General features: G+C 27.0%; 1 protein-coding gene and 1 non-coding gene across 2 annotated transcripts in view; both read left to right on the top strand.

Moving 5' to 3' along the window:
- Positions 1 to 5,335, top strand: part of LOC112597557 (homeobox protein Hox-C4-like) — a 94,752-nt gene extending 89,417 nt beyond the window's left edge. Inside the window, exon 3 of the mRNA XM_025343656.1 lies at positions 4,819 to 5,335. Coding sequence (XP_025199441.1) covers positions 4,819 to 5,178 — 360 coding nt within the window. The 3' untranslated portion in view covers positions 5,179 to 5,335. The remainder of the gene's footprint in view (positions 1 to 4,818) is intronic.
- Positions 5,336 to 17,515: 12,180 nt separating this feature from the next.
- Positions 17,516 to 17,636, top strand: Trnal-caa. The gene is made up of 2 exons: positions 17,516 to 17,553; positions 17,591 to 17,636. It is a non-coding gene; the product is annotated as a tRNA-Leu (tRNA).
- Positions 17,637 to 19,579: the final 1,943 nt, after the last annotated feature.

Raw genomic sequence — 19,579 nt, 5'->3', positions numbered from 1 at the left:
TTAAACATTATTAAATTACTACAGATTTCGATTTGGTTACATAACGCAATGCTGTGGTACTCGTGAAACGGCGGTTATTAATAATAACTTATTATAATGATATTATATTTTATGTACCCACCTAAACCTATATACGCTCACGGTGCTACAGTGCATGACGTTTAAAGGAATCCACTTTGCTTTTAAATATATTATTAACGAGACCCTATTAAACACTCACTGCTGCCGTTAGCGACTCGTAACGTATTCAAAACGATATTATGAGTTGTGACTGTTATTTTGATTAATATTTTGTTAACGAATATATATACGTGCCGTGGTCGAAAAAACAGTATTCATAATTTCGTCATTTTATGTAGGTAGTAGGTACCTATTTGTTCAACATTGTGTGTGTGCGCGACGGGTTGGTAACGTTTTATTAGTATATCTATGTCATTTTTCAAATGCGTTTAACAATGTACAAGTGAATTAAAAGAGATTGTTAATAATGCTAATAATATTGAGTATAATATTATAATTTATAATAATATAATAGGACCGATGTAGTGTAAACGATATTATACGATCAGGTGATAATTAAATAGTTATCGATATAGTCATATTAGTAAGTAATATAAGTAAGTTATGACGGTAATTTATTATAATATGATTTATTAATACACCTATTATTCAAGTGTTATCGATAAATACTTTGAACTATCAAAACGAAAAAAAATTAATAACTAACCCATTTAAATAATGTCTCACCGTTTGTTGTGCAATTATAATATACAAATTAATTTATGAAATATGTAATTATGCTATTTGTATTTTATACTGCTGTTAATTACTAGATATATAATACATAGCTACATATATTATTAATAAAAGATTATCTTTGTTTTTTAGACATTAATTAAATGCAATTAATGGCGTCAGTGAATGCTATTGAAAATTGTAATTTCATTATATTAGTTCACTTATTTTTATTATTAATTTAAATTTAAAACTAATTGACGCCTTTTAAAGCTTTCTATAAATCGAAAAATATTATACTGTAACACAATATTAATTTAAATGATTTAAGCAAAACACAGATTTTCTTTACAAATTGTTTATCGTGGTTTATATAATTTACATTTAATTTCAAAACTTTGTATTGTACCTAACTCATAAAGAGAGAAAAACCTTGAGAACTACTTAAGAATTTTAATGGGGTTAGCTACTTTATTTTTTTTTTTAATTCTCAATCAAATGAAATATAAAATAATAATTTATTTGATTATTATTTTTAATTCGTATACCTTATGTATACATAAACTACAGTCTACAGTGGATAGTTTATTATAACATTATAACATACTTAGTTTGGTCTGTCTTGAAAAATAATTTAAATTATATAATAAAATATATACCTGTTAAACGTTTTTTACTATTTAATTTTTTTTTATTATTATTTTGGGACTAGTTTCTATATAGTAGCAAACATAATACTAAAAAAAATTCGCATAAAAAAAAATTATGATCTTAGATAAATTAGCTTTGTAATTTTATACTGAAGAATGTTTTGAATTGCAAATAACACTTGTGGATGTCTTTGTGAGTTATGGGGTCTACATATATAGACTGTATGCGCGTGCAATACCCATATGTATGTGTGTTTATGTTGAGACAAGGTCCCTTATATATATAAAATAATAGATGATAAAAAAGTTTGCAGTGGTATTTTTTACGAACCCATAACGGTCCAGTTGCTGCAGTAAGGGTGTTTACAAATGGTCATGAAACGGAACAAGCTTTCGTGCAAAAATAAAAAGGAATTCGATCGAAAAGCTAAAAAAGAATAAAACTCTGACCCCATTTGTCAGACGGAACTAAATTTTATAAATGCTCTTTCCTGTAGATTAAAAATTATTCATATTGCAGTTCGAATAATAAAAAAATATATAATTTTATTATATAATATGTCTTTTGTTAATAAAAAACTTTTTATTTTGTATTTATAATACACGTAGATACAATATAACATAGCCTATAGTTAAATAATATTTATAGAATATAGCCATTTAGGTACCTTTGTAATTACTTATTTTATATTTATATGGTGATAATTTTATTGTATGTACATTTTATGATTATTTTATTGAAGGAAAGAACTTTTTTATCAACTACTAAATTAAATATTTTAAAAATAGTATGCTATATAGGTACTATTTATTTAATAAATATTATTTAATAGCATTTAATATGCTATGTAAACACTGCTATAAACGGTTAATTGAATTATTTTTTAAACATCTGTTTATTATAGCTCTTTTCTTCTCCAGAAACGTATATTTGATATTTTGATGTATCTTTAAACTCGTGGAATATAATATCTGCATTATTACTTTCATATTAATTATATTAAAAAAAAAAAAAATTCTTATTAATGCTGCTAATATTTTTGTAATTTGAATTGTGATGTTATCTTTAATATCTGTATTTATTATAATTACGTTATTTTATAATTATTTTCTTTTTATTATTTTGTACATGATAATAAATTAATTACATCATGCCGTTTACTTATCGTTTTATAATAAATTTATGATTCATTATCTATATTATCATTGAAAAATGAAACCCAGTACTATTTTTATGCCATTTTAAATTATAAATTGATTTAAACCCCATTTATCAGATCTTTATTATTTACTCAAAGGAAAATATAAAAAAAAAAAAAACTTAAGAAGTACAAGTGTTTTCTTTTTCAATTGCCATTTTACATTTAAATGGTTTCCTCTCATGAAATCGATATAGGCGTGACAAAAACAATACAAATGTTTGTTTTTGACAGAAAAGTATTCAGAGAAATTGCTTGTTGCTATTCTATTCAATACCCTTTGCGTTTTTTATGTAAAATCGAATTGAAAATAATGAAAAATCGAAAACTGTTGTACAACCTTTCTTTAACTGCACTCAATGAATTTTAATTTATTTTTATACGTTATTTTTTGTGGTTTTTTAAAATAAAAACGAAAGAGTGTTATAATTTTAATTGACCGTAAATTCTTTTTTCCTAAAATAAGGGATGAATACACCGATTTTGCACATTCAAACGGATGTACAATCCAGGTCATTGGTTTTATTTTTACAAACTAATGGTATTTGAATATTTTTTTAAAATTATTGAATGCATAATATTCACTAAATATACATAAAAGGTAGTTGTAAACAACAATACTTATGAGTTATGACCTACCTATAACAAGGTGGGTTCAGGGATTTCCTATGTGTGTTTGTTTGTGTGGGGGGAGGGTACTTTTTTTATTAATCAGCGATGAGTAGAACATAATGACGTAATGACGGTAATGTTTAATCAAAGATGGCAGATAAGGAAAATAAAATAAAATAAATATGTCATAATGCCAGTTTAGAAGATATAATAACATGCCATATTATTAATTATAATTTTATTATACATGATGTTAATTAAATTTAAATACCAACGTCGAGTTTCCGAGATTTATTCGGACAGTTGTTCACGGATAGCTATGGACATCCTCGTAGTCCATATTAAGTCGAGTTTAAAATCTTGTACGTCCATGATCCATCACATATAATTAAGTCAATAGACAATATTATCTTTCTTTCCTCCTCTCAAATTATTAAATAAATCTTATATGACCTCCCTCCCACGAGCAAAAATACCTTAATAAATACAGTGCCGGGGACCGACTGATATCGCACCCGTAATAATACGGTTAATAATCTTGTGGTAAGGTATAATATAATATTATATTATGTGGTTGGAAATAAGATAGTTATTATAACATTTTTCTGTTTCGCATGTACGTGATTGTTTGAAAATTTTTAAAAAATGTCGACCTTTGAGGGTGACGTAAACGTAATGTATATATATGAAGAGGTATCAGCTTAGTATAATAAGTAATATAGGCGTTTACTTGAATTTGAATAATGCGATACGGTGTTTTAGTCCATTCCACGTATTTATGTATCATTATAATACTCTGTTTTACATTAAATTTGCCCTATACACCACTGACAGCACATAAGAGGCTGAACACTTTGGATACTCGCTAAAACGTTTTTGGTATTATATATGCACATATTATTGTATTGTATGGCACTCGATATCAAATAATGCGTGTCCCATTTGGCACAATCCGGAGGGACGAAATAATCATATCTAAACCTACGCACGCAGAGGTATAATCAAATATTAATATTATCGTAATATATATAATATAATGTTTGTCACGTAAATAATATTATAATATGAAAACCTCGGGAAAAAAAATACTCGAGAGTGCAGGTACCGTCGAGTGCCATTGAACAGGGTAGGTATATCGCAGTATTTCGTAATAGCGTCGTGTGCCGTGCCCGGTCGTGGTACTTCTAATAATCATTTTAAGGCTATTTATTTGAATGAATTGCATTTTAATATAAAATTATGTATGCGAATTAAATATTATACCAACTATAAATATTATTCTTAAACGAAATATTATACATATAATAGTAAATACATTTTACTTAGCAATGATTTTATTTTTATATTTTTAATTCTTCTGTATGTCACTGAACTCAGTGAACTCCTCATAAACAACTGGACCGATTTTGATGAAATTTTTTTTTTTTTGTGCGTTCGAGTGGGTCCTTGGACGGTTTAGATTCACAATTATACCCTATAGGTAGCGCTGCAATCGAGTTACAGGAGATTGCGATACGGATATGTCTTAAATAACAACACGTGTGCGAATCTTAGGTGCCATTTATTTCATCGTTTTTGTGCCCCGATTTATTTTTAATAACGGTTCTTCGTCTTGTCAACAGGTGAAGATCTGGTTCCAGAACAGGCGGACAAAGTGGAAAAAACACGACACCGTGACAACGACGGAATCCGCGGACCCGGCGACGGCTGCCGCCGCCGCGGCATCGGCGGGACTCGGCGGCGGAGGCGGACTTGCCAAGTGTTCGCCAAAGGCCGCAGCCGGCGTCAAGTTTCTCAGCGAGGGCGACGACCACTCTTCGCTGGAAGACTCGGAGAGCTGCTACAGCAGCGTGGACGCGGCCGAGTCCAAGGTGGTCACGGCCCGGACGCCCGAATCGCTGCCACCCACGTCGCCGACGACGGACAACGAGACCGCGGCCACGGCCACTACGACGACCGCCATGGCAAGGGCGCCCAGTTAGAGGGAAAACCCCAGTCGTTTTTCTCAAAATATCATAAATATTTATGACACGATCAAATATAAACGAACAGATCGCTATTGGATGTAATATTGTGTTTGTTTTTCGTTTTTTTTTTTTTTTGCTAGACGCGCGCCGCGGTGCGTGTAATAATAATAATAATAATAATAATAATTAATTATTATTATTTGTCTGTGTGTGTTAAAAATTAATGATAAAAAAAGAAAAAAAAAAAAAAAAAGCGACTCGGGAAAAAATAATAATGATTTAAAATTAATACTAATATTATTATTGATGTAATATCGCTATACTATTATACATAATATTATATTACCTATATATATATATTTTATTAGATTTCTAACATTTTAGTAGTAGGACACGTGCAAAATGTGTATACCGCGGTGTGATCAGCAATGATATTGTACAGCCATTCGCTAACTTATAACGGATAGACGTCGCGAGCGCCCACACTTGTATTACGATGATTATCTACGTATAAATAATATTATATTATATCACGTTGACGTGTCGTCTGCAAACTGTTTTCGCTATATTACTTTCGCACTGTTCATTGTTACAATAATTATTATATTATTTTGTATTTTGAGTGTATAATACTGTTGTAAACTAAACGATTAAGAAGAAAATATGTGTGTTTATTATTTTCTGTATTATATACGTGATTGTATTTATTATAATAATTACATTTATCATTAAAAATGTTGGACACAAGGCCGTGTTTGTGATTTTTACCTCATGTTTGAAACAAAATAATAATAATAATAATACGCCCCTCTATTCAAAAAATAAATGAATAATTCCTTGCACTTTGGAAAATTAAAATAAATGTTTACTCGAATATTAAAATGACAAATATTTTACGGTTACCCACTGGTTTTTATGAAAAAACAATTAATACTATTTTGTCGCGGTGGTAAAACATAAAAAAAAAATAATAATAATAAACGTGAAATGAGCAAATATTATGGTAGGTAATATCCTTCAAATACGGCCCTGGTTTGTTCCGTTAAACTTTTCATTTCTCGTTTTGTAAATAACATAATTAGTATCATTTTATTGATATAGATGACACACGAACAAGAAGTTTTTTGATTAGCAGTCCCTGATAAAACGTCACGTTTCTACCATCACCCATTTGTTTGCGGGATTTTTAGTTTTTCTTTTATTCAATGACTCGTAAAGTACAAATGATTACAAACATCGTGATTTTTCTTCTCCATTCGAGTATTAAATGTATGTACCCTCTACTTCTCTCATGCACTCTCTACGGTTATGCTCTCTTTATTAATATTTTATCGCTGTACGTTATTATTATTATTATTATTATTATTATTATTACATTTTGTATTATTTAGAGTGTATCTATTCTATCGTTTACGAATATTTTATATTTGTTTTTATGTTATAATGTGTAAAAAATGTCTTTTTTTTGTAACGCCCTCCTTGACGGACGAACTGTACTGAATAGAAAAAAAATATTGTCTTTAGGACCTAAACAACGATTATATATTAAAATATTTTCGAATATTAATTAAATAGAACTCTCGCGATATTTTTCTTGAATTATTACCTATGATTATTACGTGCCTATGGGCCATAATTATTACCTATGCACGCTGCACGAGCATCCGTGTGTTTATTATATATTGTGTACAGAATGTGTATTGTGTATACTACCTCTATAATAATATTATGTACTATCTACAGTGGATATTTGTGTATAATATTTATGAAGATTTATTTTCAGTGTGTTATATGTTATTTTTTTTTTTTTTAAAAAACCAACATAATAAATGTGAAAGAGAATTAAAATATTAATTGCATTTTTGACTTTTTCAATATGATTACAAGTAATATTAATTATTATCGTCAAATAATATAATTTTTTTATTGCTTCGTGCACAAAAACGTGAAAAGAGTGTACGTGTTTCAGTCACTTCAGCGACACCTATTATTTAAATATGCTGCTTCAAAAGTGTACATATCGTGTGAGACTATGAGGCGCCATCTAGTTTACGTTCGTCGACTTATTCCGGTTGAGAAAACATCAACATAATATTATGATAAACAACAGTATTAATAATTATTATATTGCTATGTTTAACCGTGAATTAAGATAATTAGGAAGAAAAAAACTTCAATTGTCATCACCTCACACAATTTAATGAAAATGCTGCTCCTTTCAACAATACTCCTTCCATCTAGCGATAAATGGATGCGAGTATATTATGTGAAGTACTTGAATTAATGCTTTAGTTCATATCTTCATAATATAATACACGTATCTGTAAGGCGTATTATACAGTAAATTTAATTAATACTAAAAATTCATATTTTATGAATGAATTATAAAATATTGTTTATGTTTTATGAAGTTATATGACTAAGTATATTTATTTAATAGTAGTACCTATGAAGTAACAATTTATAACTTTATAAAGTATAAATAATAATCTATCTTAGTTTGTGCTTAACTTAAACTTAATTAGGTATGTACTGAACGGGCTTACTAAAATTGTTTCCATTAAACGCCTGTTCACAATTAATTGCGGAAACAACCATGCTGAACAATTGTTCGACGTAATTAGCAAAAGTAGACTACTTTTATATGCCATTGGTCTCTTCTTTTTAAATGTGTATAAGAAATTAAAACTATAAGATTACGTCACATTATTTATGATAAATATATGAATATTATGGTGTCCGTTGACCGTTGACATTATTACCTAATACCTATGCCATATTGCCATACCTATTGTAATATTTTCTATTACAGTGCTTAGAAGTTTAAGTCCTTGAATAGTAAATACTTTAGCAATTATCTGTAATTGTTTTTACATAATATAACATCGAACATGACGTGCTAAAACAAATTATAACTTAAGGCCCATAATTAATTACAATTTAATGCAACACTTTTCTTGTCCTTAGAGTTTGAGGAGACTAGCAATAGTACTTCCGAAACCAACATACATATATATTTATAAATAAAGAAAATAAAAACGTAGTCTAAATAATTACTATACAAAAGAATCATAGCATCTGATATGATAATATACCATATTGTTATTTTTTTATCAGTTATATTACCAAGAAGCAAATTAAGGAAAAGCAACTCTTTAAGTTTTTCTGAAAGTATAACTATTAATTGTACCTCTTGGTTTTCCTATCATATTGACAAAATTGGCCTTGTAATTTACTTCGCTAAATAAATAAATAATAATAAAAAAAATCGTTTGAAGTAGCCTCCAAATCTTGTACAAAAAAAAAGTTATCAAATTTACTTATTGTTTTATTATATGTATTACAGATTGTAAATACATATTTATTTAAAATAAAAAAAAAGTATACATTTAGATACTTTAGTTCTCAACGAAACATAATATTTTTAATCTTTTAAAATTATATAATTTTTAAAAACATCTTCACTATTGCTTTTTTTCTTAATACCCTAGATTTAAAGTCTTAGTCCTGCCTTAAATAGGGCCCTTGGTAGATGTATGCAGTAGTGCAGTACCCATCTATTCATATTAGTGTAGGTACATTATACTATCTTGAAGAACGATAACAATATATTTATTATAGAAATGTTGTCTAGGTGATGGAAAAATAACTTTTATTCATATGATAAACCGATGATTGAAGCTTATATTTTATAAATATTACATTAATGTTATTATTTATAATTACGTCTATAATTTAAAATATTGATCAATTTTAATAAATATCAATTCATTAAATTAATCAATATCAAAGGATCAAGGTGATGTATTTGTTAAAATAAATACAATTTTATTATGAAAAAACAGGTTAATAATATTCATCATACTTCATAATTAAAAAATAAAAATGCAATAATTGTCAATGTTTAATTTGTATCAATTTTAATTAATTACCAGTGATATTGTCATATTATTGAGTGTTAATATTAGATAGGTAATATAAATTTTGTTTCACTCATACATTTTGTTTTAGAATTGCATATAAAAAGTGGCGTCTTATAATTTTCTTATTTCAAATATATTTATATTTTTTTAATTAGTAATAAGAACTATTTATTCCAAAATTTAATAACATCTCGAAGATTACAATATTGATGGTTAAGTTTTCATAAAGCAATTACACCATCAAATTCAAACGGAATATATAGGGTTTCCATGTAAACTTGAAGAATATCTTTATTTTATAGAATCAAAAATATATTCTGCATTTTTTTTTTTTTAATTGTAAATGGGAGAATGGGCTTTTACCGGAAGTTTAAACTATTTATCTTAAAAAATCTTTAAATTGTTATTTTAATTAAAATAATACTTTTGTCCTATAAAACTTTTATATTTAGCATTGGTGTCGAAAAATCAAAAATTTGTGTGACGCATCAAAATAGAAATTTTGAAAAAAGGTTATATAACATTATCGTGATGTTTTTACTATTCGCAATATTTTTAAAAATTATATTCATTAACATGCGATTATTCTTAATATATGCATGGGACAAATGGAAAAATCACGTGTGGCCGTTTATAATATAATAAATTATAAACTGATCGCGATCACGGTTTAATTGTGTGTTTAAGGTTAATATGATAGTTCATATGAATTGAAGTGTATTTTTACTATTTTGAGATATAAATAGAAATAAAATTAACGGATTATTGATAAACTAATAAAGTCTGTTATGTATGTAATGATTGCAATGAATGTATGTATTTTAAACTTTAATATGTTATTATAATAACATAAAAATAATGTAGAATTTTAACGTAGCAGTAATTGTACAGTCGAGACAAATCGAATAGTAGTAGATGTGCCTTGCGTTTTATACGTGTACCTTTTTTTTCCATTGCTTAACCCCCATGTAGCATCACTTATTGAAATGATCAATATATACAATTTGATCAACATCATGAACACATGACGCTGAACAATATTATACACAACATATAGGAGATGCTCGAGACATGTTCCGAGTTACCCCTAAAAAACTTATATATTATGTGTATTACGTACACAGAATAGATATCCTCTTTACAGGTCGATCAAATCCGCCACCCTAAACATTTCGTACAAAGTCAGTCTCTTTTCAGACTAGCCTGAGTCAATCGTCCTAGACACCTTGTTCCGCAGTATTCATCACTGATCGGCCTAAGCCCGTCACCCTAAACTCTCGTAATCGAATCACCTTCAATCACTGTCCTCGGCAGCCTGTCGTGCCTTTTCTTCCTGCTCTTTGAAAGTCAGGATCTCCACCACCATTTTGTAGAAGAGCGCTCTAGCAACCGTTGAGATTAACCTGTAAGAAGTCCATCATCTCGATGGTTTCTTGAAGCGCTAAGACTCAGTCGAGCATCTTGCTTTGCACCCGGTGGTTCCAAGCCTGTGAGGGTTATAGAAATAATTTGCGCAATCGCGGGCCACACACTTGGAGACAGCCGTGCAATCCTTCACTTTATGCGCGCTAGCTCCACACTTACGACTGGCCCCACTGAGGTCAGGGCCAGTGCACGCGCTCTGAGTGTGCCCGAATCTATAATACTGCACCGAATAGCATTGGAGCAATGGATTCGAAACCAGCAGCTGATTCAGCCGATCCTAACTCGCCCTACCTCAGTGGCGTGAGTAGCCTTAGGCACGCTGACTTTAGACATCTACTGCCCGTTCTTGGGCCCTCAGACGGAGTTAACGGATACGGATTGAACGGCGGTGACTCCAACGAGTCCTCTTTGCTGGAGGCTAGCAAGGCGCTCTTGACTGTAGCCAGGACTACATCAAAGGTGGAGGTGGGCTTGAGGTCAATGACCTCCATTTCAACTATATTCTTAGGGGTTGTGACCGAAGCCACGACATCTACTAGCTTTTCGGCGAGGGCGTTTCTACGTATACCTAAATGAACATAATATAACCTATAAGATTAATGTATTTTAATAACGGTAACACAGATTAAGAAACTTATAACTTTTGAGGCTTGAATGAATTTGAATAAAGCATGAGAAATTGATGGAGATGGATTGTTAAGGTTTTTTTAATTGCTAATGGGTATAATTTTTTTCTTTCTAAAAGTTATGTTTCTGGTTATTTTTGGTAAGTATTGAAATTTGTATAAGTCAAAAATATCGTTAGCCACTGGTGATTATTGATAAATTATAAATGATAAGCAAGTAATATTTATTATATTTATTTAATATTATTTTAGTATATTAATTATCATGATTTATTTATTTATTTCAATACAAATCGGCGTAAGGCCAAGTTACAAAAAATGTTGTACTTTAATAATTTATAATAAATAAAAACTTTAAATATTAACATGAAACGATAGATCATTTTTGGCTAGAACTTAAAACCTCATTAAACAGTGACAGTCTCATTTTTTTAATAATATTTATGATTATTAGTCATTGTGTTAATCTTGTTTTAGCTTCTTCGGCTGGAATTGTTTGATAGAACTTATGCTACCACTAGAGCGCAGTCTATATACCTCTATACTTTATAGGCAACATTATTAAAAATTATTTTTTTACCAAAATCGATAGGTACATTGTAGATAGGGCTTCTATTGATTTTAAATACTTGAACCACTTTCAAAAACTACTTTCAATGGTAGAAAAGCATAGTAGATTCCTTGAAATTAGTAGATATTTTTTCAAGATATGGTCGGAAAAATTGAATTACTGGTACGAACTTACAATCATTCTGGTTTCTCAAATCTTTGAATTACTCTATCGTTAATTGAGTCAACTCGCAGTATAACAAATATCAAGGGGCTGAGAAGAAAGTTTGTTACATCGATATTTGTATTTTATTTCACAATATTTTCAAGGAAATGACGGTTTCATTAATTATATCGCGAGTTGACTGCACACGGTCTATACGAGATCTATTGTGCAAGTCCAATACAAGTATATTTATAATTTTAGTTATAGTTGGCCATTGTTTTGGATTTATAACATGTAATTGTAATAAAATTGAGAACAACTGTATAAAGTAGTTAATTTTACTGTAGCTCTAAAAACTATTGACACTACTTTTATTAAATAATTTATTATGATTAAATGCATCTTTTTTAAATAAATGTTTTAAATATTTGTAGAACCTAGTCAAAGACTCTCAGCTCACAAAATAACCAAAAAAAAAAAAAAACAGAAGGAGATTTTTAAACAATTAATATGGATTTTTATAAAAATTTTGAAAATGAGTGACAAAAGGGCAAATATCGGTGACTGTGTTTCTTAAGAAACATTGTACCTGTGCTGCGTATAATTTTATTAAGTTTCGGAGACTTATTGATACATATTTAAAAAAAAAAATAAATAATTTTTGCAATAAGTCATTCTAGCTGGTACTATACATAACTATAGGGGTCATAAAATTGTAATAGGAATAATAAATATGTAATTATTACCTTAATACCGTATATGTTATATACTTATATACGAGTTATTAAATACTAAAGATCTTAAGACTTTCTTGTGACTGCGTTGAAGTGATTATACAATGTTATGATAATGATGTATTAAATCTATTAGTACGTTATAATTAAAAAATAAATACAATAATTTTGCATAAAGCATGTGTGTACAATTACAATTGTGAACATTTGTTATTATTTTTAAGGTTTTTTTTTTTTTAATATTTGAAATTTTATTAAGTGGGTTTGTGCACATTTACCCTTAGTAGTATAAGGATATGTAAGCAAAGGATGAGTAGGTAATTGTTTTTAAATAACTAGGGAATATTTTTCAATATTGTATACTTCTTGTTATAAATTCGGGAACAGAATCGTTAAGCAATGATAAGTTTTTGAAATTCAGATGACAAAGGCTGTCCATCAAGTTAACCTTTTGTCTGACATTACTTCAAGATACTTAATGGTTAGTTTCAAAAGGATATTTATTCCTAAATACATTGTTGAAATTTAACAAGGGTAAAGGGAGGATGCTTTGATCTTCAGTCGTAGATTGAATAACACAAAACACTATTTTACTTTTTAAAGAATTTATTGATACTTGTTTTTAATTACTGCATCTTTAAGACTAAGTTTATAGGAATATGGTTTACATTAAACAAATAAATGTCAAAAACAGGAACAAAACAGAAACCTATTAAATTCAAAAGATATTTTATAAACATAATTTTATATTTCTAAACATTGTTTACCACCTTTGAGTGGATACGAAAATATAGGTATGTTGTAAATTTGGATTATGTCGTGGAATCCAATCTACTTTGTCTCCTATTTATTGAAATTTTTTTCGAAATCAGAAAGTTGCTATTTAATTGATTTTTTGTAAACCTGTCATTAAGCACCTACCTATATGACATTTTTAAAGTCCAGGAATAAAATTTGATTTAACTTTTAGAACAATAATTAAATAAACTCGAATAGAACAAGGTATTGTAATTGTGTTTGCAATATTTTATTTATTTTGGTGATTCTATTGCCTTAAGTTAGTAACAGTTGAATATAGTTGTTGATGAGTACCTACTGAATTGTGAGCGTTTTTTTATTAATTTAAAAAAGAATAATTAATACAAATTATAAAGTGCTTTGAATATTTCATGTGTTTTTAAAAATTAATCAACGTTCTCTTTAAATTTGAAACTAGTGCAATATTCAGGTACCTATCTACCTGGTACTTAAGCTTACACTATGTATACATATTATTTAATGTTTATCATTTCTACGAAAAAGACATATTGACATATATTTTAGAGCTTTTTATTATACCTATATTATACAGAATTTAAGTATATCGTTTGTCTTAAAAGGCGTTTTATATTTTATACTTATTTGATACAAGAAAAAATTAATAATCACACAAATTTAATTTAAATGTAGAATATAATAAAATATTATTGATAAACAGATGGTAATTTAATTTAAAACATTAAATAATTATACTTTTAAAGTAATCAAACATTATTTACTTTTATTTTAAATTTTTATATTTTTTAAGTGCTAATGGGCAATGTTATACAATACTTGAAGTAGTATTATTGATTGTAGGTTTGAACTTTTAAGTACTTGGTTAGATAATAGTAACACTACCCATTACCTACTAAGTATTATACATAAAATCTTTATGATCCTATATATATTTCAATTTTTTAACTTATTATCTTAATATATTGTTATATTAGGTACCTTAATCTGTCTACAAAATATTAGTACAAATTTATAAAAATATAATTACGTAATTTTAATTTTTCTTAATTAGATATTAATTATTAAATATTATTACATAAGAAATTAAGTCTTAGTGAGTCAGTGAGATTATAACATTTTTTCAGTACTAACACCTATTAAATAAAATTATAATTACCTAATTATTTTTATATAATACTATAATATTTAACAATGAAAACACATTTGTATACTACTTATTATAGAATATATTAAACATATTACAAAATATGTATTTAAAGTACTTATAATAAATTATAGTTAATTATAAGGCCAATGGTCAATGCCTAAATGGCGTTATTTTCGAATACACCTTAATTATATAATCGTAAAAAATTGACTACACGACACTTTTTACCGCAAAAACATTTAAAATATTTAGGTAAGTATATAATAATGAAACAAATTAAACTACAAACAAGTTATCTAAATGATCTTGAGGTTTCATTTCGAATTCGGATATTACCAGCATTAGTTTTTATTCCAGACGAAATAAAATGTTAAAAACATTATAATAGATTACTTACTATAAGTAATTACGCAGATAATAAAAATTTATTGGCATCGCTGTTAGATTATTTAGAAAATGCAGGAGTAGAAAAATTAGATATAGGAGAGTAAAAAGAAAAATACTCATATTTGCAATAAAAATATAATTTTTACTGTTCTTTACTAACTGTTTTTTGAGAGTGATCCAAGACCTAACCTAAGCTACCACAATTAATGCTATAGAAAGGTGACAAAATTGTTTCACATCACTTTTAAATTGTAGGTACGCATTCTTCAATTTGGCGGTTTAAAGATGAATTAAAAAAAGAAAAGAGCATTAATAGATTTGAAGTCAAACAGTATGTAAGTCGTAGGAATTAACGAATCTCCTAAAAAAACTTTACTGAGATAAAGCAGTTAAAATAAAAAATGATGTACTAATTACAACAATACAACAAATATTGAAGATTTTCTTCGTGGCATTGCATACAACTTACAATTGCAATTTTAATTTTTAATTTTTTTATTATTATATAAATATTATTAATGTATTTTATTTTATTTTTTATTATATAGTTTATTAAATAGATAAATATTATCTATTTATATAAAATACACTTTACCTATAATTTTTAATAGTTTAATTTATTTTATTATTATATACTTACCTACATTTTTTTAAACATTTTCATCTAACACGAAAAAGAAAAAAATATGTTTAACCATACCATGTTGATAAGTAACAGACAGTTCTATAAGTCTGTTTGAATGGAAAAAAATGTTATTTTAACGATTAATTGTTGTGTGGTAAATTATCATTGCGATTAATATTACTTGCGGTCAATTATTTACGATAAATTGACGGTACACCATGAATTTCATAATTATAAAGTAAGATTATAAAATATTTTTGTTGTTTAACAAATAAAATTAATTAATATTTTTAATTTTTGTGAATGCGGGATAAAATCAGAATTATTTGAAAAGTTCATTTAAAAACGTCTGATAAATAACAAGTATACACATTTATATGACATATACTTGTAGATCCTGAATACTTCTTTTTTTTTAATTATTATTGATTAAAGCAATAATAAATAAAGCATTAACTGCATTATTCTTAATCAACTTTACTAGGTATTTACCTAATACTTGTATATATTAAATGTTTAAATTTGACATCAGTTATTATTTATTATATGGTAGATAGTATATATATAAATATTTTTAATGTACCTGCATAATTATAATATGTAATCTGTATCATTACAATACCTACACTAATATTAAAAAATCTATACCTGCAGTAATTTATAATTGTATTTATAATACCTATGTATTAAATATAGTATAGGTAGTAGGTACCAAGTTATATAATTATAAATAATATAATATAATTGTATAATTACCATCATAGCAGAAACGTCATCCGCATGGACCAGGGTGGAGAGTTATTTTGCGTAGCTTATGTGGGCTAAATATATTTCTCCAAAAATGTATACCTATTACCTAAACCAGCTAAACCTAATTCTATGCATTTTTTCAAATAAACAATTAAAAATTACAATAATTTTAAAATTTTCGATTTTAGGGTTGAATTTATTAATTCCACAGGTATTTAGACTGTACCTAAAAAATAATACTAACTCCACTAATGGTAAATTCCATTGACTATTAATATTTTTTGTATAGTTGTATAGTAACTGCAAATTACTATTTACTAAAATTACTGAAACTGTCTGAAACGAGTGAAATGTTACTCTTTACATTCATTCTTTTTTCATTTTTATCTCAATTCTTTTAAAGCACACATCCAAATATACTCCATAAAAATTTCTATGAAAAATACACTGACAATATTCAAAAATCATTATTTTGTTATTCGCATTCCTTCAAAAAAATTACGATGATGCAATTTGTCAAAGTAGCATCTCATCGTTATAAATCCAAATTTAAATTGTTTTTTTGTCAGTGTATTATATTTAATAATAATTTTTTTGTTAATTTAATTTGAAATTAATAAAAGAGATTTAAGTATTTTTCTAATATCTATTTATCTATTTATAAACATTTATATTTTCTGAATTACCTATTGTTTATTGATAATTATTTTTAATTATATATTTTTTATTTACATTTAAAAAATATATAAGTATCTGCACATATAAAATAATATAATGTATATATATAATTTTTAAATATATAATTTTTTTATATAAACATTTTTGGGTTTTATACTTTTATATGAAAAAGTCTGAAAACGTCATTAATCGTAATCAGTGCATTTTATATTTATAAACGCCCTTTCAAATATTGTAATCAATTTTATATCTTGAATCGTGATTGATATAATAAATTATCTTTAAAATACAATAATATAATGTTGACATGAATTTTGACCCCTGCCGGTATGATCTGTGCACAATGTATACCTAATATATATATTACTAGCAATCCGTTTTAAATTAAATTAGGTTTTGCTAAAACGTATACTAATTTATTGTTGTACAAATTATGTGTTTTGATATATTTATAAATTATTTTAATTTAATATTTAATTAAATATTATATAATTAGAAGTAAAATATTGTTCATTTTTTATATATATTTAATTTATCAAAACTTACTTTTACACTCATGTAACATGTCAGGATGGCCGAGCGGTCTAAGGCGCCAGACTCAAGGTTGAACCTTGGCCTGCTATGCAGGTCGGATCGAGCATTCTGGTCCTCATCTGAGGGCGTGGGTTCGAATCCCACTTCTGACAAATTTTTTGCATTTTTTTATGATTTATAAAAAAAATCAATGTTGACAATTCATTGTTCAAAATTAATTATCTTTAAAAAAAAATGAATATACAATAAATTTACCTACTTGATATTTTATTTTATTTTTTCAATTACAATAATACTAATAATACAACCGTTTTTAATTATTGAAAGTCTGAGACGCAATAGCGTGGCCGCAGTGGCCGCGTGCCCGCGTGGGTATGTTATTTTTTATGATATTTATATCTACTAAATATTTTTATTTTTACATTTAATTTAATAAAAATAGTGTTCAAAACAAGATATATATATTTCTATATGTCTTTATTTAAATACAAAAATACAATATAAAATAATTATAATAATTTTAATGTTATAAAATATTATGTCTGATGTATTGAAAAAAAATCAAAAGTTAAATATTTAGTTAAGTTTTAATAATATGTATTAGGATTGTTGGTGTATTGCACTTTAATATGAAATTTTTTTTAGCATGGGCCAAAACTCTAAGGTTCCTATATACAACTTCAATAAATTGTGATTATTTTCTTTATCCTCAAAACGTCAGAATTATTGAAGAAATTATTTTAATCTAACCTAGACAATTCCTCAAATTTTTATTGTCTTTTATCACTTTTTCATTTTTGTTCAATGTTAATCATTTATTGTTTAAGCTGTATAAGCTTGAAAATAAAATAAAATACTGTACTATACTTAAAAATTGAAGCACAATTTCTTTCGCTAAACAATGATCTTGCTCTTTTCTCTCATGTTTTCTTTTCAATCAAATACGATAAAGTAATTTTTTCTTCTCGTCTAAACTCAACGGCATTTTTTCGCCCATGGTTTCATATTCAATATTTTGGGAAGTACTGTTTTTTACTATTAGCTTAATAAAGTCATTTAGAATAACCAAAGAGCACTGCGAGGAAGCAGTTTCTATTTCTCTTCAGTAATTATTGTATAATATAGGTGAGTATTTGTAATTAATTGTTATAACTTGTTACAGTATTAAAAAAGATATTTATATTATGTATTTTATGTGATTATTAATTAGTAGTTAATCAAGCTGAGTGACAAGATTGAATAAATTTATATTGGCTTAACTTTTCGCTATTATATTGCTGGATTTTATCTACATTTTATAATTGTCATTCTTTTGCTTTCTTATCTTCAGAAAAATGTCATAAATGAATTATATTCATTAAATATATGTATACCTCAGTTTTTACTATTATACGAGTATTATACAATAATTACTTTAATGTACACAAACACAGTACATTTTTGGAGAGTAATAGAAACCGTCTCCTTGTAGTGCTCCCTGGGTTATGCTAAATAACTTAATTAAATTAATTTTAAGACAGCGCTTCTCAAATTGTTGAACGTGAAACTGTGGTCGAAAAGATTGAATTTATTTTTAGGGGAAAGGATTTAGTTGAAAAAAAGACGTAAGTGATAAGAGGGAAGTTATTTTTGGGCGAAAAGAGAGCCGTCTATACCTACATTGATTATATTTTTTCTGTAGGTAAATAACATATTAAACCAAAAATAGAATACGGTAGACATCATCGTAGCGGTTATAACATATTGAACTATGGCTAATATTTATTATTTACACTTTTAGGATAACTACTTAATTCGTATAATTATATTATAAGTGTTAACATAATTTAAATATAGCATAGGTATCTGGTATATAGATATATATCGATAATATTATACCAATTGTATATAATTATTGCAATACGAGTTAATTGACCTATCAGTTGAAATGTATTTGAGTTGCGCCAGTATATTATATTACGTTGTAGTTCATATTCATTAAATACGACGATTTGTGAATAGCTACTAACAATAATACGATAATGAACAGGTTAGTCCGAACAATAGTGTGTATCAACAACTTAATGCACATTATAATATTGTACATTATTGTATT

This window comes from Melanaphis sacchari, unplaced genomic scaffold (assembly GCF_002803265.2).
Source record: "Melanaphis sacchari strain LSU unplaced genomic scaffold, SCAv2.0 Contig42_pilon_pilon, whole genome shotgun sequence".
Taxonomy (NCBI): Eukaryota; Metazoa; Arthropoda; class Insecta; order Hemiptera; family Aphididae; genus Melanaphis; species Melanaphis sacchari.
Note: the sequence above shows the minus strand (reverse complement) of the source record. Positions and strands in the feature narration are given on the sequence as shown.